At 33.1% G+C, this 24,120-nt stretch overlaps 1 protein-coding gene across 6 annotated transcripts; it reads left to right on the top strand.

Annotated features, from left to right (window-relative positions):
- The first annotated feature begins 536 nt into the window (after positions 1-536).
- Positions 537-6,890, top strand: LOC107920512 (GDT1-like protein 4). 6 transcript variants are annotated; one of them, XM_016850255.2, is made up of 13 exons: positions 537-840; positions 942-1,010; positions 2,833-2,892; positions 3,001-3,048; positions 3,735-3,823; positions 4,774-4,810; positions 4,908-4,955; positions 5,501-5,569; positions 5,651-5,695; positions 5,793-5,854; positions 6,043-6,115; positions 6,223-6,304; positions 6,583-6,671. In XM_016850255.2, the coding sequence occupies exons 1-12, from the start codon at positions 823-825 to the stop codon at positions 6,289-6,291; spliced, it is 687 nt and encodes a 228-aa protein (XP_016705744.1). In that variant the 5' UTR covers positions 537-822; the 3' UTR covers positions 6,292-6,304; positions 6,583-6,671. The 6 variants fall into 6 exon arrangements, with proteins under 6 accessions (XP_016705744.1, XP_016705743.1, XP_040966191.1 ...); XM_016850254.2 differs by having other exon boundaries at positions 6,568-6,671; XM_041110257.1 differs by lacking the exons at positions 6,043-6,115; positions 6,583-6,671 and adding an exon at positions 6,681-6,890.
- Positions 6,891-24,120: the final 17,230 nt, after the last annotated feature.

Raw genomic sequence — 24,120 nt, 5'->3', positions numbered from 1 at the left:
TATATTTTTATTTGATTGAATTCGAAACTTTGAAAACATCTCAAATTGCTTTTCAATGGTCTCTCAATTGTCCAAAAAGAACTAATAAAATTGAATTTCTTATCTGGGATCTCGTATAGTTAATCGGAAAATTTAGAGCGTTGCAATACTCGTGGTGGGTGGTCAATTTACTGCACACCAAAACATCCAACCTTTAAAGGGTTTGTTCCCATTAATCCTTCAAATCGTCTAAACCTAGTGGTTGAATAGGGGAGGGGGAAATAGTGGCAGTAGTAGCGGGAGAAGTGGAGGAAAAAGTAAACTTTTTAATAACTTATATATATATATATTTATACGTTTTATATTTTTTAAATTTTTTAGAAATAAAATTAAACTGAAATAACTTGTAAAGTCGAGGTTAAATTTTTAAAATCATGATCAAATTAAAATAATATATTATTATTTTTAACTGCGAGGCCCACTATTCGTCACGCTCTTAATGGAAATGGACAGAAAAAGAAATAATAATAAAGGAGTGACCAAAACAGAAAGTGAAACATAATTGCTGATCTGCAATGTAATTTACCCAACTTTTAATGGGCAAAAGCTTCCCCTATGCTTGCCATATAACTACCCTTAAGCAGTAGTTTAGTCGTCTCTTTCTCTGGGCAGCTGATTCGGTGATCCCAAAGATTCAGCCCGAGTCATAAACTCGGAGCTCGAACTCAATCACAGAGAGAGAAAGAGAGTCGATTTCCTTTTCTCAAAACAATTTAAAAAAGAAATCTTTTATTTTCTGTGAATTTCTCTTTGACTCTTTCGGCACTCTCTGCAACTGCAATCATGACCTCAATTGTGCAAGTAATTTTCTTTTATTGTTCAAATTGAAGAATCGACTATGGCTTTCTTTTTTATTTTGATTTGCGACAATTAATCATCGTTCTTTTTTTTCTTTTGAAAAGGGCTTTTCCAAGTCTTTGGCCATGACTGTGCTATCGGAGATCGGCGACAAGACGTTCTTCGCTGCCGCGGTTAGTCAAATCTTATATTTTGAGTTTCTTCTTTGGTTGGTTAATCATATTTATTAAATTGGTGTTTCACTAATATGTATTGAATATGGTTCTGAAAAGGACTTGAAACTAAAACTGAGTTGTTCATGTTGTCAATAATGAACAGTCAACTTACTTTTACAACCTTTTGGGCTTTTTTTTAAACACCTTTTGTATTGTTTTAATATTGTTGCTCTTTCCTTTTTCTTTTTTTTTTCAATTTATCATGTTCTAAGTATTTTATTCTCCTTTGTGCGTGTAAAACAAAGCAAGAGGCTAAAAACCTGCTTATCAGGCATTTGATTGGATTATAAAGTTTTGAAGGACTGCTCACTCCTAAAAGGAAAAGGAATGTTGCGGGTTTAAATTACTTAAAATTGATTGTGAATGAGTTCTGAATGGAAAAAGAAAACCAGTTGCTTCATTAGGTGCATTCCAGATCGATCACGTGGACATGAATAATTTCACCTTTGTTTAATATTGCACTGTTTCTTGGTCTTAGTTTCCTCACAAAATTTACTTGGCCGGTTAGTATCTGTTGGCTTCACGTGAGTTGCCCCAGAAGTCACCTGTGCCAGCTAAATCCATCCTTAGAAAAAAATAAGGTGCCAATTTACTCTTTCGTTGGCTAGTATCTTTGAAATGCGGAAACTTTAACAATCATTGTTTGTCAAAACTTATGTGGCCGGTTAGTATCTGTTTGTTTCACATGAGTTACCCCAGAAGTCACCTGTGCCAGCTAAATCCATCCTTAAAAAAAAATAAGGTGCCAATTTACTCTTTCGTTGGCTAGTTTCTTTGAAATGCGGAAACTTTAACAATCATTGTTTGTCAAAACTTATGTGGCCGGTTAGTATCTGTTTGTTTCACATGAGTTACTCCCGAAGTCACCTGTGCCAGTTAAATCCATCCTTCAACAACACAGTCTTCGTATTTCTTGTTATCTCTTAAGAGGATTAATTTCAAATGCCCCCTCCCTCTGGGATTTCCTCATATGTAGGAAAAAGAGAGAATCAGATTGCAGACCTTTAAAGTAATATATTTCCTTTTTATCTATGTAAACTGTGACTTTTCAGGTTACCCACACTCTGAATTGTTATCCGTCAGCCAGTGTGAGAATGAAATATTTGTTTACACTCAAGGGAATGAACTGTTCTAAGAGACAATAGTAACGATAGCTGAATATTTTGTAGTAAAATGTGTTTCTTGTGTAAGTGTTGAATTTCTGGTTTTTAGTAATCAAGTGGTTTTACTGGAATTAACTTGTGCATAAATTTCTTAAAACGCAATACATCATCATTTTCATTCATGAGGTTAATAATTTTAATGTTTGTTCGTTTACTTTTTCTTTGGTGATAATATGCGTATTTATCACAGTGACTCGAAGTTGCTGTTTTAACCTAAGCAAGCCTTATTTATGAATGAAGAAATGGAGCGTAGATTGTTTAGAGTACTAAAAACTTGGAACATGGTTTTAAGCTTAGAAAAACTAATGTCTTTTTCTGGTTCCTGGAGAGGGTAGGTATTTAGTTCCAAACTTCCAACGCATGATGGATAAGAGTATTAACTTTGTCAGTGATACAGGTTTTATTTAGAGATGAATATGATATATACTTAAATGTCAGAAAGCACTTCCTATGTTTTGCATCTTTAATTGCGTTGTTGTGATTTCCATGTTTTCACTTAAATAGTGTATTAAATCCTATAGTATTGTGCTTGGCCCAAAATCACAAAATTTACTGCATTTTATCTTGAAATAGCTCGATTATTTGATTTTTAAAATCACGTATTTTATTGTTTCCAGATCTTGGCAATGCGCCATCCCAGGAAACTTGTCTTGTTAGGATGCCTGGCAGCTTTAATTGTAAGTGTTTTTCTCTTTCCCTTTCTCCATGCATCATTTTCATTCAGATTCACTCTGTTAACTTTTTTTTAATTGAGCATCAAGTTATTTGAAACTTTTTATCTGTAGGTGATGACTATTCTTTCTGCTGTTGTTGGCTGGGCTGCTCCAAATCTTGTAAGTGGTTTGATTGCTGTTTGAGAAAGGCTTCTTTTACTTGTGGATCAATTTTAATTTCTTTTAAAGGACCTGAACGACCACATTAAAGGCCTTTTTTTGAGCAACTCCTAGCAATATTTAGTGAACTAAGTAATTCTTGGTCATTTTTGCCTGGAAAATATGAATATCTGTGCTAGGAAGAGAACTGAATTGAAGTCAATTTGATTGACCCCTGTTCTCTAAAGTTACAGGTTACAAAATGCACTGGATGTACTTCAGTGTGGCTATAGGCTTACCCACTTAAAGCTATATGCTATATTTAATATTGGGGCTGCTGCTATTGGTGATAAAATATTGTCCTCCAAACTTAGATCTCAATCTCTTCTGGAACTAAAATCTTAGTGTTCTTTATAAACATGGATTAAATCTTTTCAGATGTAAATTATGTTTGAACAGTTGGATACAGAGTGAAGCCTGTAATAGCCACGTATTGTGTAGTTCTATCAGTAACTGTGGTACTGTTGAACTCTAGTGTGTAAAAGTGTGGTGTCCTTCATTATGAACTATACAACAAACCTTAGTCTGCTTGGGTGGTTAATTTAATCAAATTTAATTATTTACCATGCACTCCTGTACATATAACAATTATGAACTTGTAGGGTAAATGCTCTCATTCTCTTCTTGTATTTTTTTTTATTATGCAGATCTCTAGGAAATGGACACATCACATTACGACTCTGCTTTTCTTTGGATTTGGCCTGTGGTCTTTATGGGATGCATTTATGGAGAATGGGTAATGCTTTTTATTACCTCTTTAGTCTCTTTCAATAGTCCTATATCTATTTCTTGGGTTTGGCTTCTACAATCAACCCTCTTTATAATAGTCTCATTTATCTACCAAGACGTGGCTGTTATAATATAACAACATTTGGATGTTACAGCGAGATAGTTGTTGTTAACCTATTTTTTTCACCTTATAGAAAATAAAAAAATATTTAAGTTGCAATTTGCAGTTTGCAGTTTTCAATTATATTTATATTTTATTTAATAAATTAAATGAAACAATTTAAACACCAACAAATTATATTTATATTTTATTAATAAACTATTTAAAGAAGTTTTTAATGGAAATTTGTTTGGTAGATTCCATTTTATTGGTGGCAATATAATGCTTGTATCGGTGAAGAATTCATTAGTTAATCATGAGTTACTAAGTTAAGTAATCAATTTATAAGTTTATGATGTTTCAGATTCATAATAGAGTACTTAATTAGAGAACTTAATGGTTACTGAATCGGTATATTTAATTCTACTTATTAAATATTATTTTTATTTAATGAAATATGATTATTATATTTTTATGTGAAATTTAAACATTTTATTAAAATAATATCTTAACTAAGATCATTTTTATTTAATAAAATATAATTAATAGGTTTGCTTATATGAAATAGCTATAACTATACTTAAAGTTTGAGACAATAAGCTGATGTAGAGAACTAATTAATAAAAAATATACTTCATAATTATGGCTGTTGCTGTTCTTAGTGAAAAGCTGTTATAGAGGATTAAAATAAAACATAGAAAATTGATTCTGTTAGAAACTTGACTCTTATAACGAAATGCTGTTATAAAGGGTGGTTGTCATAGAGATGGCTGACTGAATTTGTCATTGGTCATTAGGTAAAACTTTGTTTTACCGTAAGTTAATCATGTTATGATTTGACTACATTTCTGTAATAGGGAGGCTGAAGAATTGGCTGAAGTTGAAGCAAAACTGGTTGGTTATTTTAATGAATTCCTGATGTTTAAGTAGAATTTTTCCCTGTTTGGGGAAAAATGAAATTGTTTAAATGTTACTTTACTGGTGTGACTAGGATGCTGACTGGAAGGCAAACCCAGGAACATTCAAGGGGGGCAATAAGGTACAGAAACAACAGTATATTTCTCAAAAGGGAAAAGTGTTATACACCGACAACATGTTTTCTTTCAGTGTTGAACTTATTTGATTAGAACTTTAATGCTCCGTTTGGGAATATGGATTTCGAAATTTGGATTTGTATTTCTTTTATTATATAAATGGTAAGAATTGGATGCATATATTTTGAGCAAATTAGTTGAGATTCAATACAATATATGTTAGAGAAGGATAAAGCATGGATTTGTCAAATCCAAAAATATTTTAAGAATTTCAAATTCATTACTAGATAAGCATCTAACAAATCCATGGATTTGAGAAATCATGAATGTTACATTTCTAAATAGTTTACTACTCAATTTACACTATTTCTGAAATCCAAATTCAAATTGTAAAATCTTAGCTCCCAAGCCCTACCCAAGGGGTGAATTAGATAAAATTGTATAGGAGCTTATTTAGGATATTTGGAAAAGGAAAGGGCTTTTTAGTATTTAGCCTTTTTAATAACATTTTAAGATTATGAAGACATTTAACTGTTCCCTATGCTATCAGGCTGATGATGATTCAAAAAAGGAGAGGCGGCCATTTCTCACACAGTTCTTCTCTCCCATATTTCTGAAGGTCATAAGTTATATAATCTATTTAGTTGAATCTTGATAAGCTTGCATTTTGTCAAATAAAATGAAAGTGCCTATTCTGCAGGCATTTTCCATCACATTCTTCGGTGAATGGGGCGACAAGAGCCAGGTAAACTTTATAACATGAATGTCATATTTCTGTCTTTTCTTTAACAGGACTATTGCATGTTTATCATGTTGGACTGAGTATTTCACTGTCTTTTCAGCTTGCTACCATTGGTTTGGCTGCAGATGAGAATCCATTCGGTGTGGTTCTTGGTGGAATTTTGTAAGTTCTACTACCATTAGAGATATCTATACATATTTACTGAAGCATCGCTATTTCCTTCATATTTTGAAACCACTCTGTATGTATACAGTGCTGTTTCCATTTTGTATGTTTATATATCTTCACTCTGTATATGCTGCTGATTAGTGATTAGTAAGTTTTCATCATTTTTTCCCCCTTTTTCTCAGGGGACAAGCAGTGTGCACCACTGCTGCTGTTCTAGGAGGAAAGAGTCTGGCATCTCAGATATCTGAGAAAATTGTAATCCAGATCCATACTTTTCCTTTTTATCCTTACGCGACAGTTATGGTTTGCATTTAATTTGGTGAGCAACTAGTAAAACCAAGTTTATATCTATTTTGATGCAGGTTGCACTCTCGGGTGGAGTTCTTTTCATTGTTTTTGGAATCCAATCCCTCCTCTCAACAGAGTCTTGACGACTTACTAATGGTTAGTTCTGATTTTTCCATCAAGAAATTGTTCACTAGGGTTGGGGTACTCCGTTGGGGAGGAGTTGGCACTTAGGGGAATGATTGCTATGAATTCTTTAATGTTTCACATAAACCCGGTGAAGATCCTGAAATCCAAATTGACCCGCTGTTTTGTTATTACATTTATAATTATTCATACCTGTCTGTCATCTTCTCAGTCCAGGCACAATGTTGTCTTACACTCATTAGATCGTTGAAATGAATAATTTGTTTTGGAATAAGTGTTTTTGCCTGCAGCAAAAGTACTACTGGGCGGTCAAATACATGGACGTGCTGTTGCTTGGTGCTTTATATAGTCTGTAATGGATATTTTTGCTTTCTGTTTATTTCATCAGGGATCACTGTAGAGGTTTCTTTTGGTTGAGTAGACGTTACAAATTAGTAAAATGGAGTGTTGTGGAGAAATGGTAGGGAGGAAGTCGGAACAGACTCTAAAAAACAAGTATGGTGGTGAGAAAGATTAAAGCTACGTGGTTGTAATTGTAAAAAAAAAAAAAAGTTGCACAGAATTTTTAAAGAAATTAAAAATGGAACTTTGCTTTAAATAAATTATTAAAAATGGTTATAATGGATAGTGGAAGTGAGAGAAGTTATTTTAACTTGTATAAAGGAAAGTAAGTTATAGTAACGATTATAAGGATCGATACATGAAAATTACATCTACTTAAAAATATTTTAGTTAGAAAGATTTAAGTGCAAATACATTGTTTGTTCAATAAAAAAATGAGGAGGAAGAATTTGTATCCTAAAAAGAAGGTTAAGAAGTTCATCATCTCTATTTAAGCTTCCAAGTCATACTCTGTAACACATTCCAAAAGTGGAATAACTTAAGAATTTTGCCAACCTTGCCATGTGTGCAAGCGAGTTTGATTCATAGCAAGTGATATGTGAGCAAGTGTACTTTCTTTGGTGAAAAGTGTGCCACACAATAAACAAAGAACATAAAATCACAATTAAAATTGATTATTTGAGCAAATAAATAACAACATGTAGCGTGATTTCGTTGTTGTTGATAATGATTTTGTTCGATTTATTTTTTAATAATAAATAAAAGAAATATATAGATCAATCTAATTTTGCAAAAATAAACCATAAATGCTCTTTAGTCAAATGTCATAGAAATGTTTGAATCGAATTTAACTGTAGCTGGATGCAAAGCTAGCGAGAAGTGAAACTAGCTAAATTATATAAACTTTATCAAAATTAGAACTTTGTTTCAAAATCAAAATAAAGCGTAAAATTATATAAACGATGTGAGCGTCGAACTTTTCTCACAAACAATAGTGAAATAATTCTCTTCGCAATTCGGCTCTTTATACATACACACATACATATGTATACACATTTCTAATCATGGGTTAATATAAACCATTGTTTAGCTATGTGAAATTGTGGGGTATTAAGTATATCTCTATAGTGATGTAAGAATTTTATCATCTAGCAAGATACAATCCCACAAAGTAGAATGAATATTAGTGGGAGTGATCTGTAGTAATTCGGTGTAGTAGATTAAACTAGTTTTTACACTTAAGGAGCCTGAATACAAACATTTTCATTACATTTTAGTTAAGTTTCTTTAGTTTTACTTACATTCAATAAAATGTGCAAATTGAGTCTTTTATTGATCTTAAGGGTCAAATGAGGCCAAAGGGAGAGCTAACGTACTTTGCAACTGTGCAAGAGACCATTAGAAGACATTTTAGGTTGATACTGGACGCTATGTTGCAACACGGGAGGTCTGATATCGCAACATAGGGAACAAAATGAAGAAAACTCAAGTCTGCCTTCAATGTTGCGACATACCCTTGTAGATGGCTACAGAGGAGCATACTGGTTGCTATGTCGCGACACAGGTCCTGGTATGTCATGGTGTGTCGCGACATTGACTCTGAGACATCGACTTTGGGATAAAAATTAAGCACGAAGCAGGGGTGTTTTTGTCCGCACAATCGAACATAAAGCTAGGGAATGTTAACTACCCTAGGGTTAAGGACGACGACCACCTGAAGGCTATAAATAGGCTCATTTGGCAAATGTTAAGGACCCCATTCCTTTAACCTAAATTCTCTTTGTAAAATTTAGTTTAGTTTTCTTTCGTTTTTAGGTTTTAGATTTTTTTCATTTTTTCTTGTTGATTTCAAGAGATCTGAATTGTGGAAGCATTCAAACTTTGTGAATTTGCAATTAATATCAATACAATTAGGCTCTTTCATTTACTTTATCTTGTCGATTTAATTAGCATGCTTTCTCTTTATATCGATTTCATATTGTCTATGAAAGCCATGAGGAACTAATCCCTCTATGGGGGGATTAGTGAGTAGAGGTATGATCTATTAACTGTTTTATAGGATTACTCAATAGATCAACTGTTTGGGAAAGGAAGAGTGTGAAACAAACCCTAGGCCTGACAACCCCGGGAAGTCATCAAGGTGGGAATTAACCAAAAATTGGTATTACCCATTCGTGAACACCTTCACCCTAAACCAGCCTGGACTGTGAGGTCGAAAGATAAGTAGTTCTTGCTGACTCGTTATGTTAGTGGAAGATCGGAAGATCTTGCTAGGGTATCGACTAGTTGACTGACGAGGAACTCGAAACAACAATTGATGGAGATTATCGAAGCAAGCTAATCACCCATAATCAAGATTTGATTTATTCTCCCTTTCTATCTCTTGAAGTCTATTTCCTTTATGTTATTTTGTCTTTATTATTATAAAAACCCCAAAAATCCTTTATTTATGTTCATTCGTAATATAGTTTACTTAAAGTAATAATTAGATCTATTGACGTTTAGGTTAGAATTAATTTAGTACTAGCCTCCCTTGGGTACAATCCTCAGAATACTTACTAAGTGTTTCGTTGTAAACAAACTATATTACAACCTGACCCGTATACTTGCAGACACCACCTTAAATATAATATCTTTTGTAGTAGTATTCATACTTCGGACGTTAGTACATCCGGAGGAGATCAAATTGTTGGTGCCGTTGCAGGGGAGTTAACGTTACTAAGTTGATTTTAATTTTTTTCGCTTAATAGAATAATTAGGAAAGTTTTTGAACTATAGATACGATTTGCATTTTTAATTTTGTTAATCTAGTTAACTGACTTCTTTATTTATCTTTTTCAATCTCAGGATATGCCTCAGAGGAGATGAACACCTGTTTAGTCAGTCTCTGATCCATAAAGATAATCTTACAAAATCATTCAAACATGGATGAAACTGACTACATGTGGTTTAATGATGAGATGTTCTTGGATGATGAAGTATGCGAGGAGGGAGTATATGAAGAATGAGAGATCATGAAGAATAAAAAATTATTCATGATCGAGATGAGCCAACGAGGGAACAAAACATCAATGTACCAGGGGAATGATGATCGAGGTGCTGATATAGTCAAACATCCACAAGAGTTCATATGAGGTACTTGAAGAAGATCATGGCATGGGTGAATGTTCAGATGAGCCTCTCTATGATTCGTATAGAATGCCTTAATGTGAAACCACCAAGACGACCAACTCTGAGGCATTATCAAACATGTCAGATATGATGGCGCAAATGATTAAAATGATGCAAGAAATATCTGAAGTGTTGCCTTCCAGTAAATAGGACATGTCTGACGCTCACAACTTGGCTCACAACTTGGATCAAGAGAACCCATGTATTATTAATGGAATTATGGTGAGATTCAACCTGAGCTTGCAACTGAAGACCATGAGGAGGAGTTGAATATAGTTGAAATGGTCTCTGATCCAACTGACATAGTAACATATATAACTGTAAAAGTAGAAGTGACAAATGAACTAACCACTAACATGGAGCTTAAACCGATAGTGAATGGAAGTGTAGAAGAGCCAATACATTTTCTGGCCATCGCAGAGAAGGTGACAACCGAAGAAGTTGGGTAGTTTCATTCATTCTCATTCGACAACGACAACAAAGCTCGAGTGACCAAAACTTCATGCGACATGGAGAAAAGGAAGCTTGAGGCAATAATACCTTAGAAAATGAATTAGGGTTGCCTCGGATTTGGTACTAAGTGGCTCGCAATGTGGATGTCGCGTCGGTAAAAAATTAAGGCAACATCATTGAAAGCAACAAAAGGGCTGGTTCATATACATCGACAGAGGAACAAACGACGGATCAAAGTGTTGAGAACCAGCTAGAAGTTCTTTTATGGTGGCGACATGGATCGTCCTAGTTTTTAAAGAACTTCTATTCCCTGTTTTAAATTTTGTTTTGTTTTTATTTTTTATTTTTATTATTCGCTTATTTTATTTTATTAATCTTAGTATGACACCCCAAACCCGACCGGAATGGACTGACCCGAATTCGAAGTAACACATTAGCCACTGAAGTGACTCTTCAGCACAAAACCACCCCAAAACACACCCCAACCTTATAACACCTCAATTCTAACTAATAACTGTCTAATCTTATTGCGGAAGCGATTTGTGAACCATTTTAAAACTATTTTTAAGGATTTAACCCTAAGGGTATTTTAGTCATTTTATCACTTAAAACTAAATGATTCCGATTTTAATTTTAAATGATTACCAACTTCATTTTAATCAATTTTGGGAAACCCCTAAAGTTTATTTTAATTAACCATTTTTCCTTAATCCATTTCTAATTAAGGCTATATTAGCTAAGTTTTATTACTTTAATCATATATATACAATTTTAATTAATCTAATTACAACGAATAAACAACATGTATTCATAATTTAAACATTCAAAACCATGCTTAACAAACAACAATTAAATCATACAATGGACTTACCTTAGCCACAAAGCCATCCACTCATTGACAAGTTATAATTAAAATGTATTAGTGAAAAATTCATGCTTCAATCACCATGTTTTCAATCACCATGATGTCACTTAGCAACTTACAATAATCCACACAACATTTAACCATAAAATCAATCATTAAAAAAAAAACAAGTATAACATCTCAAAATTAAAATCCAAATATAAGTCTCAAATGTCTATTACAAGTGTATCAAATTATCCCAATTGAGTGCCACAATGCCCTTTAATGTTTCTAAAGAAGAGTCCTTAATCTATACTATCAAATAGCCTTAGACTTGGATTAGCCTTGCCCTTACTCCTCAACTCCCCAAAGCCGAAAAAAAAACCCTCTACACAAAGCTGTGAGGGTGTGAGCTAAAAAAGTTTAGTGAGTGGCCATAAATTCAATAAGTAAATCACACAAAAAAAAATACTTAAAACAAGGCAAATAATGTATCAAATTTCAAGTATATGAATCATAGTTTTAATTATATTTTCTTTCTCAATTATAACATTCAATTGACTGAAATTTCCAGCAACAATGTAACATCATAACATCATAATTCCATATGTTATTCCATGAGTAAAAATCACATTTATTATGGCATATGGAAACATAATTTAATTAACAAAAAAATACTTATATTGGCAAATGACATCCATGGAAAAATATAAATATATGATCATGCATTGGATAAACGGATCTCCAATCTCTCAAATATCGAATACAATACTCCAGTTGAGCGGGGTGTAGCCACACACTCCCTTATATTGCCTCGAAATCGCCAATAATTGAGTGGAGAAAAAGGTTCAACACTCCCTTATCCACTCCAACAAAATCAATACTCCTAGAACCATATGCTCACAAATAACACATATAGTGTTGGAATATTTTCAAATATTTATAGTGTTCCAATAACTATAAATGAATGGGTGTAATTAATCAAAAGTTATATTATTTGATTTTTAAAAAAAGAATTATAACTATTTAAATAATATTATTTGAATAGTTATAATATTAAATGAATAATTATGTGTTTATTAAAGATATTATTATTCAGAAAGACACCTATTGATGAAAAATGTCTCTATGAAGAGACATGAAAATTCCTATAAATAGGAATGATATTTTATTTGGAAAACACACCAAGAAATTCTAATATTCTTTCCTTCTTTCGTTTTCTAATATTATTGGATTATTTTATAAAGTATTACTGCAGAAATCCTTTATAGAAATTGAATTTCTTGTCATACATTGCTCAGTGTGTAGTGGGCTATTCTCGTCAGTGCAAAATAAAAATAGTCATTGGCTTCATTGTATCCTTGAGATTAATTTGCTTGGAACTCATTTTCACATCGAAAATATGTGGGGGCGAATACAACCTTAAAGATAGTGACTTGATACGTGCCTTGGAGCCTTGTCCTATTTCTTCTTTTTTGTTCGAGTTTCATTCATGTGTTCGAGATTTTCTTCACCAGAGATTTGTAATAACAATTTTAAGGTTATATAATTCATGATGACTACCACAACATATGAAAGTGGAACACTAAGGGAGTTGGCTTCCAACTTTGTCAAACTTGATCGGTTTGATAGTGGTAATTTTCGACGATGGTAGAAAAAGATGCACTTCTTATTATCAACTTTGAAGATTGCTTATGTTTTGGATACATCAAGACCTAAAGAGAATGATAAAAAATCTGTTGGTGCAACCCGAGAAAGACAAAAATGGGACAATGTTGATTACATGTGCATGGTCCACATACTGGATGGTTTATCTGATGGTTTGTTTGACACCTACCAAAACAAGGTCATTGCTAAAGAATTATGGGATAAATTGGAGACAAGATACATGACCGAAGACATTACAAGTAAGAAATTTCTTGTTAGTCGTTTCAATAATTATCAAATGGTTGATGGTCGTTCTGTTATGGAACAATTCCGTGATATTGAAAAGATGCTGAATCAATTTAAGCAATATGATATGAAAATGGATGCAATGATTGTTGTATCCTCCATAATAGACAAACTTCCTCCAGCTTGGAAAGACTTTAAAAGAAGTCTAAAATATAAGAAAGAGGGAATATCTCTTGAGACTTTGGCAAATCATCTTCGTATTGAAGAAGAATATCAAAAACAAGATCAGAACTTAAATTCTGAAAATGTCAAAGTGCATGTTACGGAGGAAGTACAGACTACTAAGCCATTCAAGAGAAAGTTCAAACAGACTGATAGAGCACTTAAGTTCAAAAAGAAATAAAAGGGCTCATGCTATCATTGTGGAAAGCCGAGACATTTTAAGAATGAGTGTCGATTTTTAAAGAAGAAATCATCTTCTAAGGCTGATAATAACAAAAAGTTCGTTGTAATGATATTTGAAATTAATATGGCACAAGATGATAATACTTGGTGGATTAATACCGGAGCAACCAAACATATGTGCAAAGACAAAAGCATGTTCACAAAGTTCACACAATGTGAAAATGACAATGTCTTGTACATGAAAAATTCTTCCACCGCAGCAATTAAATGCAAAGGGTCTGCTGAACTACAATTCACTTCTGGAAAGGTTTTAACCTTAAATGATATATATTATGTACCAGAAGTTAGGAAGAATTTAGTGTCTGGAAGTCTGTTGCATAAGTTTCAGTTCAAACTTGTTTTTGAGACAGATAAGTTTATTTTGTCTAAGGGAGGAATTTTTGTGGGGAAATGGTATATGTATGAGAGTATGTTCAAAATCAATATTATTAATAAGAATAAAAATAATATTTCCACTTATATGGTTGAATCTTTTTGTTTATGGCATTATAGATTAGGTCATTTGAATTATAGAAAATTGAATGACATGTATAAGTTAGATTTAATTCCTGTTTTTAATAATAATATTGAAAAATGCAATACATGTATGTTGACTAAAATTACAAGAAACCCTTTCCCTAAGGTTAAAAGGAAAACAAAATTTCTTGACTTGATAGATAGGGATTTATGTGACATGCATAATACTCCTACATTAGGTGGAAAGAAATATTTTGTTACTTTTATTGATGATTGTTCTAGATATTATTATGTGTATTTATTGCATTCAAAAGATGAAGCACTTGATAAATTTAAAGTTTATAAATCTGAAGTTGAACTTCAGTGTGAATCATTTATTAAGTGCTTAAGATCGGATAAAGGTGGAAAATACTATAAACCAAGTTATTTTGAATCCACTGGAAGTGTCCATCAAGTTTTATTCCCTTACACACCACAACAAAATAGTGTAGCTGAAAGAAAAAATAGAGCCTTGACTGAAATGGTAAATTCAATGTTATCATATTCAGGTCTTGGACAAAGTTTTTGGGGAAAAGTTGTTCTAACGACTTGTCATATATTGAATAGAGTTCCTAATAAGGAAAATAAAATAACCCCTATGAACAATGGAAGAAAAGGAAACCAAACCTTAATTATTTGAAAGTTTGGGGTTGTAGAGTTATTGTCAAAATTTCAACACCTAAACGTAAAAAGTTAGGTGAAAGAGGAATTGAATGCATATTTATAGGTTATGCACATAATAGCAAGGCATATAGGTTCATGGTAATTGAACCAAATGATTCAATTTCAATTAATACTGTTATTGAATCAAGAGATGCTATTTTTGATGAAAATAGATTTAATTCTATATCAAGACAATTACAACCACAACAATTGATTCATTCTTAAAATAAGAATGAGATTCCATTGGAACAAATTGATAATAATGATGAATCTTGTCAAGAATTAAGAAGAAGTAAGAGGATTAAAAAGGTCAAAGATTTTGGACCAGATTTTATTATGTTTCTTGTAGAAGGAAAATGTGAAAGTATATGCAATAAGATACCTTATTGTTATAATACAGAATCTGATCCTATTACATTTGAAGAGGCAATGAAATCTTAAGACTCTGCTTTTTGGAAAGAAGCAATAAATGATGAGATGTATTTAATAATGGAAAATCAAACTTGGATCTTAGTTGATCTTCCATCAGGTTCCAAACCAATAGGTTGTAAATTGATCTTCAAAAAGAAAATGAAGGTTGATGGAACCATTGATAAATTTAAAGCAAGGTTGGTAGCCAAAGGTTTTACACAAAAACAAGGTATTGATTACTTTGATACCTATGCTCCAATAGTAAGAATTGCTACAATTAGACTCTTAATATCACTTACCTCTATATATAATTTGGTTGTTCACCAAATGGATGTTAAAACTGCATTTTTAAATGGTGAATTGGAAGAGGAAGTGTACATGGAGCAACCGGAAGGATTTGTTGTTCCAGGACAAGAGCATAATGTATGTAAGCTTGTTAAATCTTTATATGGACTGAAACAAGCATAAAAAAATGGCACCAAAAGTTTGACAAGGTTGTTTTAGCTAATGGCTATAAAATAAATGAATCTGATAAGTGCATATATAGCAAATTTGAAAATGGAAAAGGTGTCATAATTTGCTTATATGTAGATGACATGCTCATTTTTGGCACAGATTTGGAACAAATAGAAAACACAAAGAAAATCTTGTCAAACAACTTTGCTATGAAGGATATGAGTGTAGCAGATGTTATTCTTGGGATTAAAATAACCCAAGATGAAAACACTATAGCTTTATCACAATCACATTACATTGAAAATGTGCTTAAAAAGTTTGATCTTTTCAATTGTATACCAACATCTACACCCATGGATCCTCAAATAAAATTAGTATCTAATGCTGGTAGGAAAATTGATTAATTGAAATATACAAGTCTAACTGGTTGTCTTATGTACATAATGACTTGTACAAGACTAGATATTTCATATGTTGTTGGAAAATTGAGTAGGTACACAAGTAATCCAAGTAGTTTGCATTGACAAGCTTTGAATAGAGTACTTAGGTACTTAAAGAAAACTATTAAGTATGGATTGTGTTATAATGGATATCCTCCAGTTTTAGAAGGGTAATCGGATGCTAGTTGGATTACAAGTTTGGAAGATCATGCATCTACTAGTGGATGGATCTTCATTCTTGGTGGAAGAGCCATTTCTTGGGGTTCCAAGAAACAAACATGTATTATTGATTCCACCATGGAAGCAGAATTTATTGCATTAGCCACTGCATCTAAAGAAGCTTAATGGTTAAGAAATTTACTTTATAATGTACCTTTATGGCCTAAGCCAATTTCACCTATTTCTATCCGTTGTGATAGTGAGACTACTCTAGCAAAGGCATATAGCCAAGTATATAATGGAAAGTCTAGACACATTGGTTATGCCCGACAATTAATCTCTGATGGAGTGATCACTATTAATTATGTGAGGTCAAGTGAAAATTTGGCGGATCCTTTGACAAAAAGTCTTGCTAGAGATGCAGTAAAAAGGACCTCAAAAGGGATGGGACTCAAGCCCATTAATTAGAGTCACCCATAGTGGAAACTCGACTCAACGCTTGGTATAACGTCAAGTTTTGAGTTCAATGAGTCAAAGTACATCATTAGTATGTGACTGTTAGCACTATAAATAAATTCATCCTAAGATTAAAGTGCTAGGTACCCGTAATGATAAGGGAAGGATGAGTAATGTAATCTTAATGGACCCATAACATAAATATGTTAGAGTTTTATAATTACGGGAACACTCTTGATGGGATCTACCTATGTGAGTGGAAGTGTGGCCGCTTCTAGGAGCTCAAGGGCTTAGCTCTGACAGCACTCATGAAAAGAGGACATAAACAAATGGCCATAATAGTGTCCCTAGATACTATGCATTGACCGATGTTGAAATCATTGTGTGAGATGTATTCGGTTAATCAAATGGAATTGTTGGTTCAAAACTTAGTCTACCATGCAATTTCGATTAAATTTAACATGTTTTCACTAAGTGAATGTTCAATCGTAAGATACCTTCATTTATGCAAATTTATTTCCAAGAATATCAAAATCCAAAATATTTTGAAAATGGGGGGAGATTATTTGAACATTTTCAAATATTTATAGTGTTCCAATAACTATAAATGAATGGGTGTAATTAATCAAAAGTTATATTATTTGATTTTTTGAAAAAGAATTATAACTATTTAAATAATATTATTCGAATAGTTATAATATTAAATGAATAATTATGTGTTTACTTTAAAGACATTATCATTCAGAAAGACACTTATTGATGAAAGATGTCTCTATGAAGAGACATGAAAATTCCTATAAATAGGAATGAGATTTCATTTGGAAAACACACCAACAAATTCTAATATTCTTTCTTTCCTTCCTTCATTTTCTAATATTATTTGATTATTTTATAAAGTATTATTGCAAAAATCCTTTATAGAAATTGAGTTTCTTGTCATACATTGCTCAGTGTGTAGTGGGTTATTCTCGTCAGCGCAAAACGTAAATAGTCATTGGCTTCATTGTATCCTCAAGGTTAATTTGCTTGGAACTCATTTGCACACCGAAAATAGGTGCGGACGAATGTAACTTTAAAGATAGTGACTTAATACGTGCCTTAGAGCCTTGTCCTATTTCTTCTTTTTTTTGTTTGAGTTTCGTTCGTGTGTTCGAGATTTTCTTCACTGGAGATTTGTAATAACATATAGTGGTGAGTATTCACTAATCTTATGACATGCCATCTATTCCCAATAGAACCACCTTGCAATTTTGCCAGTATAACCAATCATACAGGCCATAAAATCTGATATTTAAGCACTTAATTCATGATATAAAAATTCAATTTAAATCATGTCACTTAGCAATTTTAGTTCAAACATAAATCAACACAATAAGTGTCTTTGTCCATGGATCTAAAATCAATCATAAAACCATCATCAAGTGCTCTAATATACAGTAATCCATGCTCGAATTATTATTCAATACAATCCAAATCAATCATACCAAACACACAATTCACAATTTTCATAAACCATTTACAAAATGCTTATATAAAATTAAAATCAATTTTAATAATCTAAACCATTTGAGATACAATTGAATCATTAGAAACACCATTCAAAACCTACCTTACCGAAAACTTATGGTATAGCCAAAACACAAATTTCAGCCCCTAAATGACCTTTCCTACACCAAACACCATATCTAAACATAATTTCTAATCTATCAAGAGAAAACATAAGCATCAATTTCATCAAACAAAGCATTTCATAATTTTCTGAAAAATCAACTCATGTTTTATGTTAAAAACGATTTTGTCAAAATTGATTAACCAAACGAGTTTAATCTTTTGTTTTCTGATAAAAAAAATTTAATAAACATGATTTGAGCTTAAATATCCATTTAAACTTGGATTCCAACTCAAAACCATGAATTCACCGTTGATGAATTTCATGTTCAAGAGAGAAGAGATCAAGATTTGAAAAATCATTTTTGTAATACCCGATTTTGTCCCAGGTAAAAGACCTAAAATACAAACGGGTTTGTAAGACCCAAAATGAACCGAGGCCCGAATACAGCGGCCCAAAACAGATGAAAAACCCTAGGGTTTCTAAACTTCGGCCGCCGCAACTCCAATCTTCCACACAGGCTGGATCTCCATGCAATCTTCACCGCACGACAGGGAAAGAAACAAAATGGAAAGAAAATCAAAAGATTGAAAATCAAATCCAACAGATTTACTTTCTATGTTGTTATTTTATTATAAAATAACCATTGAAATATTGTAATGGGGGGATTGGAAAAAAAAACACAATTATTTTTACAGCAAAAACACAGTTAGTTCAATACCGAAAGAGCAGAAATCGTTCCAAGGTTGATATTTTTCTCTTTATCTTTGTTAATCTACAGTTTTTTTTATTATATGTTTTTATCTATATGCTAAGAAAATAAATAGAAAGAAAAGGAAAGAAACGACCTGAGTGGTACCCAGAATCGCCGTGAACGGTCAGAAACGGAAAGGTTTCTCAGAGATTTGAGGCTCCTGCAGCAGTGTTTTGTGGGTTTCGGGTCCAGATCTTGGTTTAGGGGCTTCAAAGGGACAGGATAGGAGATTTTCTCCTTTTCCAGCCACCGCAGATGGTGGTGCCAGTGCCGGAGATCGACGGCCGGGGCAGTGGCCGGTGACCAGCCGATGACCAGACTGGAGGCCAGACAACTGGGGAAAGAGAGAGCTTTTGAAAGTTTTTTTTGTTTTTTTTTTGGAAAAAGGGTTAAAATGAAATTTTTTTGGATATTTAGTGGCTTAAATAGCCAACTAAAACGACGTCGTTTTGAGCATGGGTCGACCCGAATCCGACCCGACCCGGCCTAGGATCCGCGTGTTTTTTTATGCGGAGGGGTAAATTGCGCTTTTAGCCCCTCCGCCTTTTAATATATTTCCAATTAAGTCTTTTTTTTATTTTTTAGATTTACCCTCTTATTTATTTCAATATCAATTTGGTCCAATTCGCAACAGCGCCGTTTTAGAGGAGAAGGGATAATTTCCTTTCCTGCCCCTCTACGTTCTTTGCGCGTTCAATATGGTTCTCTAGTCTTCAATTATTTACGGATTGGCCCCAGATTTTTGTCTACAGTTCAATTTAGTCCTTTTTTATTTTCTTTATTTTTAAATTAATTGATAATGTAATTATTTTATATATATATGTAATTTTTCTTATCTATATATGCATATATATTTCTATTTTTTTAATAAATATTTTTCTATATTTGTTTTTTTAAATGAATATTTTTATATTTATACGTATATATTTATGTTTTTAAAATGATTAAATATTTACTTATTTTTTATTTTATTTTTATTATTATATATACGTCTAATTATTTATTTTTATATATTTTCATAAATACATTATAGATTTTGCTATATATAAATTTTATAATTCTAGATTTTATATGTAAATCCACGTGCATGTTTTTTTTGAAAAAATTCAATGTATATATTATGTACCTTTTATTCTTTATTTTTTATTTAGTTCTTTCATTTGTTTATTAATTTTTGTTTTCATTTATATTATTGTGCTCGTTTATTTAATACTTTGCATGTCATCGTTTATTTTTTATGTATATTAGTTTCATTTGTTTATTTGTATACATTATTTCTCTGACATGGTTATATCTATTATTGTTTTATTTATTATTGTGGCATATATATTATAATATTACGTCATCTTTTTACTCGATTTTAAAAATAGAACTTTTCAAAATAGGGATAATACTCGTATTTAGGATTTTTAAGAAAATTGAGCCCTAACGTATTGGGTTCCGATTTTCTTCGTAAAATCTAACAATCGAGGATTGCTCTTTAATCAAACAAAATAAAACTTGTCATCGAGAATTCAATATGTTGTGTCCTAACGTATTGGATGTGACATGTTGATTTCTCGAGACAAAGATTTTTTTTTTAAAAAAAATAAAGGAAATATTGAATGTTTGGGATCTTAGGAAATTGTGCCCTAACGTATTGGGCTGCGATTTCTTCATAAATTTTAAACAATTAGATTTTTTTAAAAATTTTATTACATGAGTTTTTTGGACTAACTTATCTTAAAGAGAATAAAATGTTGTGCCCTAACGCATTGGGTGTGATATTTTTTTTTAAATGAGAAAGTCATAATAAATAATTTAATTTAATTAAGGATCGCATTTTTTTAACTCTCAACTTTAAGATATTAATTAATCAATTTGGCACCAATTTTTGGGCGTTACGAGGGTGCTAATCCTTCCTCGTACGTAACTGACTCCCGAATCCGTTTTTCTGAAACTCGTAGACCAAAGTCATTTTTTAGGTGATCCAATCACACCTTAATAAAAGATTGGTGGCGACTCTCAATTTTTGTTTTTTTTAAAGTCGACAACTAATTTTTGTTTTTTTTTCAAAAATAAAAAAAAGTTAGTTTTGACAACTTGGCGACTCCACTGGAGACTTTTTAAAAAAAAATAAGAGAGTCGAGCACAAAGTTGATTAATTTTTGTCTTATGGTCGAGAAAATTTTATTTTTTCTTGCTTAATGGATTTAAGTATTATTTGCATTACGCATTACATGAGTTGAATAATTTTACCCTTTTAAGTGGGAGCGAGAAACTAGTCCTTCGTGAGGTTTTCACCTTCGTGCAGGGTAGTGGACCGCTTCCGGGATACATCCGTACCTATGTCTTCGTGAGATTTTCATCTCTGTGCAGCCATAGGGAAATGTATTCCCCTGAACTGAACTCGGTCCATATGAGCCTATAATGGGTGAGGATTGAAGAATCTGCTAGTTCGGGTACCCTTACTCTAGAAGCCAAACCTCATATAATGAACCTTAGGAATCCACCCTAGGTAGGACTACACTAAACCCTAGTAGATATCCGAGTAGGTATTTTACTATTATATTATATGTTTATATGGTATTGACTTTTCGTGTTTTATTTACATGTCATGGCATTTCATTTCATTATAAAAGGCGTCGGTTCATATTCAGTTGCTAAATAGAAAGCTCATCATGAAAAAAGTGTTTCTTGATAAAGTGGAGGATAATGCGGCTGTTCGAACTTGGTCTAAAACAACACAGCAAGAAAAGGGTGATAGTTTGGTGGACGGGCATATGTCAGAATTATGGGACTTTACGCGCATCAGTGTAACTCAAAACAATTTGCAAGAAGTGAAGGATATCTGGGGTCAGTGGAGTGATGAGGTTAGACAGTTATTTTATGATAATTATGGGGATCTACCTTATTTGCTTGATCTAAAGGTAGACAAGCATTTGTTTCAAGCCCTTCCCCAGTTCTGGAATCCTGCTTACAACTGTTTTACATTTGGGAAGGTCGATTTGGTGCCTACGATAGAGGAATATGTGGCTTTACTTTGATGTTCAAAGTTTCAAGTGGACAGGGTCTACTCAAGAGCGGTAAATGTGCCAATCTTTTCAAAGAAGCTGATGAGTATAACAGGAATGAGTGAGCAGTGGGTTGTTGCATGGATTAAGCAAAAGGGTGATAGTAAATGCGTTCCTTGGAGAAGTTTGAAAGATGCAATTCTAACACACCCAGACGTGAGAAAGAGGTTAGATGTATTTGCTTTAAGTATATACGACTTGGTTGTCTTCCCCAAAGCCTTGGGGTATGTGGATGAAGCAGTCACCGATTTATTCGACCATCTTGATAAGAAGGTTACACCGATTCCAGCAATTTTGGCAGAAACCTTCAGGTCATTGAGTGCATGCCGAAAAGTGGGTGAGGGTAGATTTATTAGATGTGCATAGCTACTACTCGCGTGGTTTTACAGTCACTTTTGGAAAGTGGATAAGGTTTCGTATCGGGTTTTCTCTGAAAATTATTCACCACTAAGGGAGATAGTTGCTACGCCGAGGAGAGATGACATTTTGGAGGAAAAGTGGATGGCAATTCTTCAAAATCTTCAGGAGAAGGACGTGGAGTGGAGAGCTCCTTAGTTGCTTCCAGATGAGATTCTGTATAGGTGTGGTAATTTTGATTGGGTTCCTCTGCTTGGTATTTGGGGAGCTGTTGGATATGCCCCATTATTGGTGCTAAGGCAGTATAGGTCAAGGTAATTTATACCTGCGACCCAAGGGATAGCTGATTGCGAATTTTCGTACAAGGATGATGGTTATGGAAAGAAGATTTAAGAGATGTCTAGTGCGTGGAAACAGACTCGTCGAATGAAGAGTTTAGTTGTGGGTCCGATGACAACTCCTGAGTATCATGAATGGTGGGTTAGGAGGATCAACGATAACACACCTAAGTTAAAACTGAAAAATAGCCAGTCAATAGAGGAATCTTTGCGAGTCATCCCTTCTGAGTTGGAAATTATAAGACAGGATTTTGAAAGAAGAAATGCGGATTTAGAAAAGAAGATAGAACAGATAGAGGAAGAAAAGACGAACTTGAGATTAGACATAGACGTTTAGAAGCTCGAAACTGAGAAATTAAGGAAAGAGAAAAACAAGGTTGAGGAGGAGTTGGATAGTCTGAAGACGGATTATAAAAAGTTGCGTTTGTCAATAGGAACTATCGGGTTGGGGAAAAATTCAAAACAGTGGCGTAAAGAACTTCGAGAAGAAAAGGACAAAGTCGATAGATGGGAAGGAAAATTCCAAGAGATGCAGATGCGAAACGAGGCCTTAGAAAAGAGTTTGTCGGATAGCCAAAGAGAAAAAAGTGAATTAAATGATAAGGTGACCGAGTTGGAAAGATCTCTTCATCAGTATCGGAATCGAAATTCTGCAATAAAATTGAAAGCAAGCTTGAGCAAGATTGAGGAAATGAATAAAAGAATCGAAGAGCTAGAAATGGAGCTGCAAAATTGTGAGATCCAGATCAAGTACTTGAAAGCAAATGAGAGTCGTAATAATGAATAGCTCCACTACTTTCAGAGTCAAGTTAGGAGCAAAGATCATCTTATGGAGGAAGCTGTGGTCTAGATTCGAGAAGTAGCTGATCACATACAGACTTTAGCAGTACAGGCTGACATGCTGAGTGTGAAGTATGAATTAGAATCGAATCGGGGGCAAGAATTAGCTTTGTTACTTAGAAAGATTAGAGTTCTGGGTACTAGGGCAAGGTCTTATTTGTAATTCACTTTATGTAAAGAAATTTAATTTCTAGTAAAGTTTTCTTAAATGGAATTGAATCAAAATTCATGCATTGTATTTGCTTCGCATGCATTAAAAACACTAAAAGATTCTAATTAATTTAAGCCATTCCTCAGATAATCTGGAAACCAACCAACCTACCAAACACCGCTACGGTACTCGATCGAAAACCAAAGACATGGACCAAAGGCTAGAATAGTTCCAAAAGGAAATGCAAGATCAGCTTCAACAACAAATGAATGAGTAGCTTGAGAAGATTCAACAAAAAATGATGGATAAAATGATGGAATCTCAGGGGAATATGATGGCTAAGTTGACTCAGTTGTTGACTGGAGGAGTTGATAAAAGGAAAAGCTCTGTGCTTAATGTTGAAGAAGGAGACAATGAGGGATCTGTCTATCCTCCAGGCTTTACCCCTCAGCAAGTTGAAGTATATCCGCACAAATCC

This window comes from Gossypium hirsutum, chromosome D13 (genome assembly GCF_007990345.1).
Source record: "Gossypium hirsutum isolate 1008001.06 chromosome D13, Gossypium_hirsutum_v2.1, whole genome shotgun sequence".
In the NCBI taxonomy this organism is placed as follows: domain Eukaryota; kingdom Viridiplantae; phylum Streptophyta; class Magnoliopsida; order Malvales; family Malvaceae; genus Gossypium; species Gossypium hirsutum.
This window is presented reverse-complemented; position numbering and strand designations above follow the sequence as displayed.

Bases quoted from the DNA above. Each gene is read 5' to 3' on its own strand.
- LOC107920512 (XM_041110254.1), top strand. The intron at 4,956-5,500 runs GTACAGAAACAA...CTATGCTATCAG, and splicing joins CATTCAAGGGGGGCAATAAG to GCTGATGATGATTCAAAAAA. The intron at 5,696-5,792 runs GTAAACTTTATA...CTGTCTTTTCAG, and splicing joins AATGGGGCGACAAGAGCCAG to CTTGCTACCATTGGTTTGGC.